Source organism: Gossypium hirsutum, chromosome A01 (assembly GCF_007990345.1).
Source record: "Gossypium hirsutum isolate 1008001.06 chromosome A01, Gossypium_hirsutum_v2.1, whole genome shotgun sequence".
In the NCBI taxonomy this organism is placed as follows: Eukaryota; Viridiplantae; Streptophyta; class Magnoliopsida; order Malvales; family Malvaceae; genus Gossypium; species Gossypium hirsutum.
In genome coordinates this window covers 55829424-55842830 of record NC_053424.1, presented here as the reverse complement: position 1 = coordinate 55842830, position 13407 = coordinate 55829424, and the positions used below count along the sequence as shown (strand labels likewise).

At 28.2% G+C, this 13407-nt stretch overlaps 1 protein-coding gene and 1 non-coding gene across 2 annotated transcripts; both read right to left on the bottom strand.

Annotated features, from left to right (window-relative positions):
- Positions 1-1545: 1545 nt before the first annotated feature.
- LOC121228318 (40S ribosomal protein S14-3) lies at positions 1546-3280 on the bottom strand. The gene is made up of 6 exons (XM_041111818.1): positions 3084-3280; positions 2542-2661; positions 2409-2454; positions 2112-2197; positions 1892-2021; positions 1546-1798 (listed from the first exon to the last, which is right to left on the bottom strand). The coding sequence occupies exons 1-6, from the start codon at positions 3084-3086 to the stop codon at positions 1731-1733; spliced, it is 453 nt and encodes a 150-aa protein (XP_040967752.1). The 5' UTR covers positions 3087-3280; the 3' UTR covers positions 1546-1730.
- Positions 3281-10972: 7692 nt separating this feature from the next.
- TRNAN-AUU (transfer RNA asparagine (anticodon AUU)) lies at positions 10973-11046 on the bottom strand. Its single transcript has one exon. It is a non-coding gene; the product is annotated as a tRNA-Asn (tRNA).
- Positions 11047-13407: the final 2361 nt, after the last annotated feature.

Genomic DNA, 13407 nt, shown 5'->3' with positions numbered 1-13407 from the left:
TTTTTAAACGGACCTTATTTTTTATCTAAGCCCGTTTTTCAGGCCTATATTTTTGCCAAAACCCTCCCACATTTCGGGCGAGCTTTCGGGCCGAGCCGAATAGCCCGACCCATAAGCAGGTCTACTAGCTAACTGTTACTCGTTAGCTATAAGATTGTTACGTTTGTTAGTCTATTAGTCAGCTACTTTTGTGTATATTAGTTGGTGAAGACTCTTATTTTCGTGATTGAAAGTTGATGAATATTATCTCTTATTTTCAATTGCTTTTACTTTGCTATTCATCTTTGCACTATTATATAAAATAATATAAATATTAAGAATACATCACTGGTTTATGTTTATAAATTTAAAAAAATATATATATATATTAAATTATTAAATATTAAATAAAAACTAACATAATTTTATATTAGATCTAAAAATATAATATTAATGAAGTTCAAGTTTAAGATAATTATTTATGAATATAAACTTCAAAAAGGATCGAAAAAACAGTAACCTATAAGCACATTATGAGACCATATGTAAAATCAAGAGTAATAAAAGCTTTTACTTAAATTAAAGAGTTCCATTCAAAAGATATATTAAAAAAAAGGTTAGAAAAGGTATATTAGTTCTTAAATTTTTCACGAAAAAATCAATTAAGCTCTTCTGTGAAAAATACACTTAATCAAACCTTTGAACTTTAAAATTACATCAATTAAGCTTTCCGATCAACGTTTTTCGTCTTTGACCATTATAGCGTTGACGTAACATTAACAACACTGATATGGTGCTTCATGTCAACGACAGTTACTGACATGACAATATCAAATTTGGACTAGCTCAAGTGCTACCTATCTTATTTATAAATCTTTATATAAAATTTGAAAAATAAATTTATTTTTATTTATTTATTTTCTAAAATATTTATTTATTTTTTACATATCTTAAAAGATACCAATAAAATTTAAAAAATTGATATACATATCATATTTTCAAGGAAAAATAATTTTTAATACTTCTTAAACTATATATACTTTAGAAAAAGTATCTATGAATTTGAACAATTGCCGTGAATTTAGACAATCATATGTCCTATTTCATTTTGGACTTCACTTTTAAATGATTTTTACTAATTTTTAACTTTTTTAAATTTTATTTAATGTTTTTATAAATTATAATGATACATAAATTTATAAAAAAATTTAAAATTATTTTTTTAAAATATTGTTTTAAATTTAAAAAATAGATAAATTTTGAAACAACCATCCAAGTTCATTTCAGTAAAACATTAAAAATATTTCTTTAAAATTCTTTTTAAATTTTTGAAAATTTTTTATTTCTTATGCTAACATGGCAACTAATCTTAACACTGCCACATCAGCAACTGTCACTAACATGGAGTTCCATGTTAGCACCATTAACAGCCACATCAGCACCGTACCAATCAGCGGGCTTAATTGCCGCAATAGATTGAGGACTTAATTAACCGTGTTTTTCGCGGAAGGGCTTTAGTCAAAGTTGAGGGCTTATATACCCCCTTTAGCCAAAAAATTTGAAGAGTTCCACAACATTTTGTCCAATTTAAGATTCAAGGATCAAAATCCATTCAGGAACTACAAGTGTGCAACATAAGAACAGAGCAAAGCATACTTGAATCTAATCAGAAAATTGTTTCAAAAGCAAAGAGAATTCCTAATGTCAAACCGCCAGCAGCAGCGGCTGAGTAGCAGATATGAAGCAAAGAATCACAGCCTTCTTCCGCGTCTGCCACCCTTTCTACGAGTACTATCGGTGGGAATGGGGGTGACATCCTCTAAGGTAATGAAAAGCTTACATGTCAGTTCACAAGAGTTGGAAGTAAATTCACCGAATGTAAAAGAGAAACAAAAGGGTGAAAATTTTGTACCTATGCGTCCAATTTTCATGCCAGAACGAGCGAGGGCTCTAAGTGCTGACTGGGCACCAGGACCAGGTGTCTTGGTTTTGTTCCCTCCAGTAGCTCGAAGCTTTATATGAAGGGCTGTAATACCCAACTCCTGCAGATGACAAACATGAATAAACATAAATTCAAAGCATTTAATCACACATAGCACCATAACTTAAAAGGTAAAGCAATAACTACTCACCTTGCAGCGTTGAGAAACATCTTGTGCTGCAAGCATGGCGGCATAAGGGGAAGACTCATCCCTATCAGCTTTCACCTTCATACCACCTATGGTAGTAAAATATGCAGGGATTAAGTAAGAAAAATACTTTTCATAGAAACACCTCCGAGCAGGGGTATGAATACCAGCACAAATTGCAAAGTCTAACTAACATTTTATTATAGCTTCGCAAATTTCATTACTGTTGCCCAGTAGTTTAATTAATAAAATAAGATGTCAAAAGAACCATTTTTGAAATACAAGCAGCATAAACCATACCCGTAATGCGAACCATTGTTTCCCTTCCAGACAAATCTGTTACATGCTGCGAATTCAATGATATCATTTTAAAAGGGATGAACTACCAGGAAAATAACAAAATCAAGGAGAAGCCAATAAGGCTATTACTTACAATAAATGTGTCATTAAATGAAGCAAAAATGTGAGCCACCCCGAAAACATGTTCGCCGTCTCGTACAGCCGGCCCAAGGGTAGTATTCTCCTCCTTGGGCTCCCTAACCTTTCTCCTCGACTACAAAATATACCAAAAATCATTGAAAATGCCACCTAATCCTGCCTTAATCTAACAAAAAGAAAACTTAAAGAAACCCATTAATCTAAATAAACACCATTGGCAGAGAACACACGGTTAAATCTAATTCCAATATGAACTTTCCCTTTACAAAACTACGACAAAGCTTTGCGCGTTTCCAGTATCTATTTAGCTTCAGTTTTTTTACAAGCATGGAAACATAACAAATACAAAAAAAGAAAAGAAAAGAAAAAGAGAGAGAGACTACATAGTTTATTACATTGTTACAATTAGTATGTAAAATTCCACTTCCTTTAAATTTCTATTTTCTGTATACCCAAATCCTAATTTCTTTTTTCTCAGCTACCAAACAAGACTTAGATTAAGATTGACAATCGAAATACATGGAAAACGAGACTTACCATGGTTTTCAGGCAAAATGAGAGACTGAGAGAGCTGTCAAATTAGGGCTTTTCCAATTTCAGCTTTCGAAGAGATGCTGCGACATTAGGTGCACTTTTTTATAGTTAGGGTTTTGATAACATTGAGAGTGAATGACGAAAAGAGCCTTCAATTAGTTTAATTTTTTATGGCTTTTGCAATTTAATCCCTTTACCATACTCAACTTAAGAATATAGTCCTTATATTTTAAATTCTTATATATTTAAAAATGTTAAAAGTCCCTATACTCTAATCAAATTTAAAATCCAGTCCCTTTACTTTAATTTTAAGAAATTAAGACCCTTTACTTGAAATGATTTAAAATTTTTTATCAATTTAATTGATAGCACTGTCCAAATTTATTACTAGTAACCTTAACATAAAAAAAAGTAAAGTATTTTTTTTGACATAATGATATATTTGACCCTCTAACTATACAAAAAAAAATATTTTATTCTTCCATTTAATTTTTTGCATTTTTTGTCCTTGAACCTACGTTGTTTGCTAAATTACCCAATGGAAGGAAAAGTTAACATTTGTTAACTTTGCTAACGTGGCACACACGTGGATTGCCATGCGAATATAATTTTGAGATTTTTTATCGGGGCGCAATTGGTTTCTAAGATCGCTTCCAACTCTAGGCCTTTTACTAGTTAGTCTCTGTAAAGCCCCTAGACAGCGTATTTTTTTTTAAACGAGGCCCTCGGTAACGTGACATAAAGACTCCTTATTAATTTGAATTTTATTGAAATTTCATAAACTGAAATTAAAACTGAACTAAATGAAGCGAAATCGATTGAAGGATTATACGTAGGGTCTTCCAAAAGTGGAACAAGTGTTAGAAGTGCGTTCGATTGATTCAATATCGATGAACTTAGAAAAGAGAATTGAGGGTTGGAACGAATGTATAACAAGAATTCTTGGAATTCCTTAGGGATTCATGATTGGTGTTGAGCTAACTATAGTACAAAGTTGTCTCCCTTTGGTTAATAAGATCCAAAAGGTTTATCGATCCTAGGGGTACAGATCCATAATAGGCATATAGAAATTATTGTACGTCAAATAACATCCAAAGTATTGGTTTCGGAAAATGAAATGTCTAATGTTTTTTTTACCCAGGGAATTGATTGGATTATTGCAAGCGGAACGAATGGGGCGTGCTTTAGAAGAAGCGATTTGTTATCGAGCCGTTTATTGGGAATAACAAGAGCAAATCTAAACACTCAAAGTTTTATATCTAAAGCAAGTTTCAAGAAACTGCTCGAGTTAGCAATTAATAATTTTTTTTAAGATTTAAAAAAATTTATAAAAAATATATATTTTAAAAATTTTTAAAAAATTAATTAATTGCTAATGTGGCAATCCACATATATGTCACATCAATAAAGTTAACAAACATTAACTTTTCTATCATTTTTGGATGATTTAACAAATAATGCAAGTTCAATAATTAAAATATGTGAAAATTTAAATGAATTAAAATGACTTTTTTATAAAGTTGGAGGACCAAAAAATCATTATGCGTGAATCTTTTAACCATCAACTTTTACTTTTTTTTTCTCAATTTAGTTCTTACTCTTCAAAAGTATTCAGTTTAAAAAAAAGCACTACAAGCTTTTTCATTTTTCAATAAAAATCCTTAAAATATTTTAAACAATTTATTTATTTTCTTTATAAGTTTTTCAAAACTATGAAAAATATAAAAAACTCCTTAAAATTATAAAAATTTAAAAAACTAAAAAAAAGAAGTATTATTTACTCTTTGAATTGTATCGTCCCCTTGGATGTCTATTGGTAGATAATGTGCCTCGTTAAAACCTTATTAGAAAAAACCCTATGTGATAAAAACCTAACGAGGGAAAAAGAGTACACAATCTATAATACGCATAATATATTGCCTCATTAAAAACTTACCAGGAAACCCAATGGGACAAACCTCGGTTAAGGGAAAAAGAGTACAACGCGTATTTACTCCCCCTCATGAAAACATCACATACTTTCTCATATTCTACGTATTCAATCTTGAATACTAGTTTTTCAAATAACTATTTGAATGTATTGCTAACCATTTATATAATCATTCTTTTAAAAGTCATGAGTAAGGGAAATTTGGGGAAATATATTTTGATATCTTCAAGAGATTCAACAATAACCATAACAAACTTTAATCATGATTCTTTTATAAAAACTCAAATAGGTATTTTGGATCATTTTATAATCCTCTTTCAACTACTATTCACTAGGTCAAATTTACCACATATATTCAAATTATTTTAATTCATATAAATGAATAATTTCCCAAGAATTTCAATATGCTTCTAGCATTCTAAATTCTTCAAGGATTTTAATATAAACTTTACTATATAGTGATTTATAAAGGTTGTAACAACAACCATTAGATGCAAGTTAAATCTTTTATGAATTGTCAATTTAATAATATATCTAAAGTTTTTGCATCCACCACAAAAGAATATTATATCTTTTCATAATCAATACCAGGACCAAGCGAAAAACTTCATATTTTTATTCTACTTTTTCAAAACTATTTCAATTGCACCCTCATTGGCTTTATACCTTTTAGATATTTGGACTACTAGTCCAAAAACTCCACGAATTTAATTGTACTTGAGTTGCTTCTTTCTATTTTGATCAATTTATTCCATATCTATATTTCTCAATAGATTTATTCAAGATCCTCATTTTATTTCATTATTTCAATAATAATATTGCATGCAAAATCATTGCTGACCACTATTATTATTCAGTTCCACATTTTCGAATTGGCATAACTTATCGGGATCTCTTATTTTCATTATTTTAAAATTTAGTTTCAGGTACCTAAATCTCTTCTGAAGTTTTACTTATTAGTTATGTCTTGGGTCTCTTCTGGAGCACCCGCCTCTACTATATGACAATCTAGAAGAATTTTCATATTTGGAACCGATCAATCTATTATTTATTCCAACTAACTGCCCTACTGGGACTTTGATTCAAATTAAACTATTAGATGGTATATAAAACTTGGTTATTCTCGTTAAGTTTATAAATACATCTAACAGTTAACATGAAACGAGTTATTCTTATTGAACTTCTGGTTCAAATTATTCTCCCCCTAACTCATTACAGGTTATTGTTTCTCTCCCCCTAATGTTGGGAAAACTGACAACTCATGTCACAATTAAATCTCGAATTAATTGCTCAAAAATATTATAAGGAGACTCATATAAATATATATTCCCAATCACTTATTATGATCTGTGCACTGTGGTGGAGTAGTTGGAATATATACCGTACATCTAAAAATTGTAAGATGGAAAATATTTGGCTCTTGACCAAAAATCAATTGTAATAGGGAGTATTTATAATTTATTGGGTTGATGTGTACAACATGTAAATCAACACAAGCATGAATCTCATGCTGAAATAGAAAGTTTTGTTTTCATAAGTAATAGTTTAGCTATTAGTTGGAGGCATCTGATAAATAATTCAGCTAAATAATTTTGTGTGTGAACATGAGTTACAGGATGTTCAACTTTTATCCCAATTGACATGCAATAATCATTGAAAACTTGGGATGTAAACTCACCAACATTGGCAAGATGAATTGTTTTAATTGCATAATCTGAAATCAATCATTTAAACAAGCAATCTTGCAAACGACAGGTTGCAAATTGATAACAAATATGTGATTATTTTGTAGATGCATCTACCAAAATCATATAATATTAAAACCATCCACATGGTGGATGAATGAGCCCATATTCATTTCAGAAATGCATGACATTAAATCTCAACTTTAGCTAGTGAGTTTCTAAGAATCAATTTTTATTGAGAACAAACAACAAATGAGAATTCTTTAAATTAAAGAATCCTCTAGTTTTTTTAACAAATGTTCATATGAATTCTCAATTAATTTTCGCATCATATATGATCCAGGATGGTCTAACTGATCATGTCAAGTAGTAAATGCATTTGTATTAGTAAACTTCTGATTTACTCTAACATGCATTTCAATTGTACTAACAATGTCAATATAAATTGTGACAAATTGATACTTTTTCTTTTTTTTCTTTGTATCCACATATAAGTAATATTGTGACATTTACTACTGGAAATGTCTAAATCAATGTGAAGTCTATAATACCACTAAGTTAATAAATATAATTTCCAAATAATTATATGCAGTATTCGCTTCAGGGAATATGCCAAAATCTTCAAATGCCCAAAAAACTATTAATATCAAACTTTGAGAGTGAATCTTATTTTCCAGGTGTACAACAGGTACATAACCAATGACTTTTCATACATAAGTTTCTCTTGCAAGTTCTCATCGGTAATATTTTTCCACGTAATTTTAATTGAGAACTTATTCTGAGTACTGTAAAGTATAATCAGTTTTTAAAAACCTTGCAACTTTAGGTGCATCCAACCATAACGAACTTTAGATAGAAGTATCATATTCTATTACTCATAAGTAGATTTTTCACAATCAAATATTTTACTTTCAACCCCTTTAATAGGGATGATGACAAAAGAATATCACAAAGATTATAAATTAATAACCCAATCCCCTTTTTTATTCATATGAAATATAAAATTTTTCTCATTCACAATCTCCATATGAGATCTATTATGAATATCTTTTAAAACCAATGGATTAACCATCACAAGGTATTAATATATTAGCTCTTCTGGAGCTTTCGACTAATTTTGTACTACCAAATATTAGAATAATATTGGTTTGTTTTAGTACCAAATAAGATAAATATTTTCTATTTGTAATAATAGAATTCATTACTACATTTTTATATCATTCCCCAAAGAATATTAATAGAAACAAGATATTTGGGTATACGCCACATATGTGGCCAATAATCTTTCATATCACATTGATAACATAAGTTACCTTTACCATTTGAAAAGTTATCTTGAGAACTCTCATTGTTCTCTTATTTATTATTATGTTCCCACTTTTAGTGGTCCATTAGTATATATTTTATTTTCTTTATGTTTACATTCGCTTTGGGGAATGCAACAAATATAGTAGGACGGACTTATAAACATCCCAATAGATTCTTTATTTCATAATCAGCATCGCAAACATGCGTGGATTTTAAATTAAAATCTATCTATTCATGTTGTCAAGATTAGTTTCTAATTATAATAAATATGATATAATAAATAAATCATAGTAAAATATACCTGAAGATCTTTAACATCATCGTCATCAATAGAAGGTATTGGATAGTTCGAAAATATTCTTGATTTCATATAGATAACGGTATCAAATCTTTCACCATCCTTAAGAACAAAAAGTAAAATAAGTTAATCAAAATAATGATAACATATAATGAAAGAAGAATGAAAAATAATAATCAGATATGAAATATTAAATAAAAGAAACTTCCTGTAAAAATTTTGCATTTTGCTGTCAAAGAAATTGAAAATCATGGAGGATAAATTTGATCGTCGATAAAAGGAACTATCACTTTGAGCAAGATCGTGCTGATAACTTGTTATAAACTAAAGAGAGATGGGGAGAATAAAGAACAAAGAAAATATGAAAGTAACAGAGAAAATAATTTATTGATCATAAGGGGTGATTACAATGTTTCACCAGAGTCTCTATTTATAGGCATAAAAAGTATAAAAGAAGTAGAGATCTAATTCTGATAGTATACTAAAACTTTATTTTGATCATGATGGACATCTATTTAATAAGATATTCATAACAATTATTTATTTGTTTCAAGAATAGTAGTTAATTATAGGAAACCTCAAAATCCTTTTATTTCTACCATAGTTGGCCATTACCTTTCAAATCTAGAATGGGTTTGCTGTCAAAAGCTCTTCAGTTTTACTCCAAATGACCTTCTATGTTAATTTCTTTACCAAAATTATCTACATTATTTTATATATAATATTACCATTATATATTATTTTCCATTTCTTAATTATCAAATTTTAACCTATTACTCACATAGGAGCTGTAATAGAATAAATAACAATTTCAAACAAATAAATTGATTAATTATTTTTTTACAAAATACCTAAATTGCCCTTATTAAATTTCAATATCTAATTTATCTTTGTTGGCTTCTAGACTAATAAAATATCTGTATTAATTTTTTATAATACCTAAAATGCCCCTATAACTTCTAAAAGCTCCATTAAAAGTTGGCTTTATATAATATATAGATGTAAGTTCATATATCTACCTTAAGTTGTCCTTAATATAAAATAAATTTAAAATAGTAAAATTATTTTCCCTTCAAAATTTATTTCTAATTTTTTTTTAAAATTGTTATGTAATGATTTTTAAATAATTCACTTGTTATCTACAACAGTATCCATATTACAAACAAAAATTAGTCAACTATTTTTTATTTTTTTTTCATAAGTCAAGTTTATGCTTTTACACTTTTTAGAATAATAAAACTTTACTTTCTAAACACTTATATGTTAAGATTTTGATTCATTAATTATATATATATATATAACCACATTTTATAACAATTTTATCTTTCAAAATTTCTTCCTCATAATGCTTTATTATATTCGTAATATTACAAATTTATTCTATTATATTTCAAAAGTTTAAGTATATATATATTAAATTTGTTTATATCTTCAAATATTGTTTCATCAATAATTTTAATTAATAGGTTATTATTTAAATAATAACAATTTTATAAATCACACGAACAATTCGTGCACCACATAGGATAGAAAATTAGTGTATATATATGTGATGCTCCTTAATTTTATAATTAAGTAAATAGATTTATATATAATTTAAATAACCACAAGTTAAGTAGTTATGTTAACTAAGTTAAGGAAGGGAGAGATTGGAGTTAACACTTTTCTTTGAAAATATACATACTTTTACAGAGAGTTTTGAGAGGTCCCCAATAGACACACTCTTTCAACTAATTTCATCCCTTCCATGATTGTGATTTAATAACAGTATACATGTTGAAAACAACTATATAAAAGTATAGAATTTTTAGTACAATTTTAATCAACTCTAGACCAGCACAAAACTTTTAACAACTTACTACTTTAGATTCTTAGCATATAAAATTATTAATTATGTTTTCATTATTAAATACAACTAGCCCGCATATGAAAACGGTAAGAGACTGTATACATCTTTGTTTCTTACGACAGGGAGTTCAACTTTTAATTCTACATTTTTTGTAATTGGGGTATTTAGGTTTATTTATAAATATTTTTACTTTTAATTAAAATCAAGATTTTTTACAAATGAAAAAAAAAAGCTTATATACTTATAGGAAAAAGCATAAGAGGTTACTTCAACAAAATTTACTAGTTTAAAAAAATTGTTTGCATTTATATTTTGTTTAACACGGTAGATTCAAGTCAACCATACAGTAGGTATCCATGTTAGATTTGATCTTAAAGCCTACAATAATAGTTAGGTTGATGAAAATACTCGATTGATACGATAGTATTACACTGTGAAGACTCAATTAGAATGTTTTGAAGTTTATGAACTAATTTAGAGTAATTTAGATCTATAGGCTGAGGAAAAGACTTGCTTGATACGATACTATTACTTTGAAGACCCAATCTAAACATTTTAAACTTTAGGTATTTAAAGCCTAAGCTTACAAATAGGCTGACGAAAATACCTAATAGAAACAATAATATTAATTTAAGGACTGAATTAAAATGGTTTGAAGCTTAGTAAGCAATTTAGAGAGACCATTGATGCAACTTTTAATAGGTTTGGAAATTTAGAAACCAATATAAAACGACCATACAGAATTCAACGCTAGAGAGCAATGAAATTAAAGCAAAAGGCAATTTAGAGGGACCAAAGATGAAATTGAACCAAAAGTAAAAACACTAGAAGGAGGGCTTGAACCTCCGACCTTGTGGTTAATAGCCACACGCTCTAACCAACTGAACTATTCTAGATGTGCTATTAAATTTTTCAATAAAAACAATTTTCAACATTGAAAAGCATATTCATGGAACCTGGCTCTGAACAGTCGAGTCTCTTTTGTAGCTATATTAACTCAAATCTTGAGAACTAATGCTTGATTTGTTAAGCAGATGAGGAGCATGTTTGAAGCTACTTGGGTATCCACCCTACACTCCCACAACTTTGAATAATATTTGGAAAAGGATTGAGAAACTCTATAATTTGAATATTGCAGTTTGAGTTGTTGTGGAGTCAATATAAAAATAGAGGTGTATACACTTAGGCGCTCCCCCAAGAAATCACAAACAACTTTGGGTTGTTGAAATTTGGTTATTGAATTTATTGGATAAGTTTTAAGAGGCGAGGCTGAAGTTGAAGTCTGTTTTAGCCCAATTACACATCTCCTAATTAATTGTCAATTTGGGTGTTGGAAGCCCACTTTAGGCCGAATCAAAATTACAAGTACAGTATTTTGAGATCATCTTTGGAATTAAAACGGATAAAACCAAAAATAAACACCAAGATTAGCTCTAATATCAATTAAATAGAAACGTTAGCGGTCAGTGATGTTAGAAATATACAACAAAGTTAGAAATTTGAGTTGTTTGATTTTCTTCCCTTTTTTATTCAAAATTTTCCTTTTAATTCTTCTAATCCAAAGTATTATTTCCTCTTTTCTATTTTTGTCATGCATTTTAGTTATATTAATTACACATTAATTATGTTTTGGATATAGCTTCTCATCTCTCCTTTAATTAATTTTTTGTTTTATTTTTTAATAGTTTTTTTTTTTAGTTTTTTAGGTTTTGATTTAGGTTTTGAAAATTTACAGGATTAAGTGTTGCTTGATTTAGAATATCCTATATTTTAAATTTAATTTAGGTTTTGATATTAAATTTTAGTTTTTTTTAGTTTTTTTAGGTTTTGATTTAGGTTTTGAAAATTTACAGGATTAAGTTGAATTTATGAAAGCGTTACTAGCTAGAAGCGTTTTCAATTCCAATTGGTAGCGTTTTAAAGTGATTTACAGAAAAAAGCTTCCAACTGGAAGTGCTTTTTATCCCATTGTCTTTTTCTTGTGAAAAAAAAACTTATAAAATTTTTTTTATATAGACCCCAAGGCTCATTTCCTTTATTTTCTTAAGCGATGTAGGATTTGAGATATAAATATATATAGACTCATAATCCATTTGCAGCTTGATCCTAGATAATGTGAGATTGCTTACTCTTTCAATTAACAACATAAGATTAAATGCTACACTTAATTTTTTTAAATTAAATACAAAACTTTATACATTATTAAACTGTAGCAAAATAAAACATCATAAACTCTTATACAATTATTATCGTTGTAAAGAAAGACCAATAAAAAAAGAAAGACAAACTTACACATATAGTAAAACACAATATTTTATATATAGATATTAAAGTGTAAAAATTAATAGAGATAATCTAGTGACACATATTTTAGTTTTTATTTTTGAATATCTTAGATATATATTATTTTGTCTTTAATTTTTAAAAATCAAGTGTAGCCTTTAATCTTATGTTGTTAGTTAAAATAGTAAGTAATCCCATATCATCTAGAAACAAGCTGCAAATGGATTATAAGTCCATATATACTCATATCCTACATCTCACATCCCTTAAAAAAAATAAGGGAAATGAGACTTGAAGTCTTTATAAAAACCTATTTTGTAAGCTTTATTTTCACAAAAAAGGACACCAAAAAACAAAAAAGAAAAGAAAAGAAGAAGAAACAAACATTGGGCATCCCAATTAGAAGTGTTTTCCGTAAATTTAGCCTAATCTCATTTTTTTTTAAAAAGGCTTAATTTGATAATTTTTTTTTAAAAATGTAATTTTTAGTAATTTAGTCAGAATTACAATTAATTGAAAATGAATAAAATGTTTTGATAAAAGTTAACTATTAGTGGTGTCAATAATAAAAAAACCTTAAAAATATACAAATAGATAAAAAAAAACAAAAAGGAAAAAAAGATGTGAGAAAATCAAAGGTACACTCCTAATTTTTTTGGGCTCTCTGCCATTTTTTAGTAGGCATGCATGCAAGAATAACTGGGCGTGCCCCAATGACGGTGACCACTAGTCCTCTATGGTTGAAGGGCATAATGAACCCTTGGCTTCATTTTTTGTTCCTCTCCTCATTCCTTTTATTTTTTTTTATTTCATTGTCTTTTTTACTTTTTCTTACAAAACTTAAGAACCCAAAAATAAAAGATGGGAGCCTCTTCGGTCTTTATTTTCGAAAGTAAAAAGAAAGTTTATTAAGATATAAATTTTTTAAAAATAATTTTAGGAGAAGGTTTTTTTAAAAAAAAAGAAAAGAAAAG

Bases quoted from the DNA above. Each gene is read 5' to 3' on its own strand.
- LOC121228318 (XM_041111818.1), bottom strand. The intron at 2,455-2,541 runs GTAAGTAATAGC...TTGAATTCGCAG, and splicing joins CATTTAATGACACATTTATT to CATGTAACAGATTTGTCTGG. The intron at 1,799-1,891 runs GTACAAAATTTT...TCATTACCTTAG, and splicing joins CATGAAAATTGGACGCATAG to AGGATGTCACCCCCATTCCC.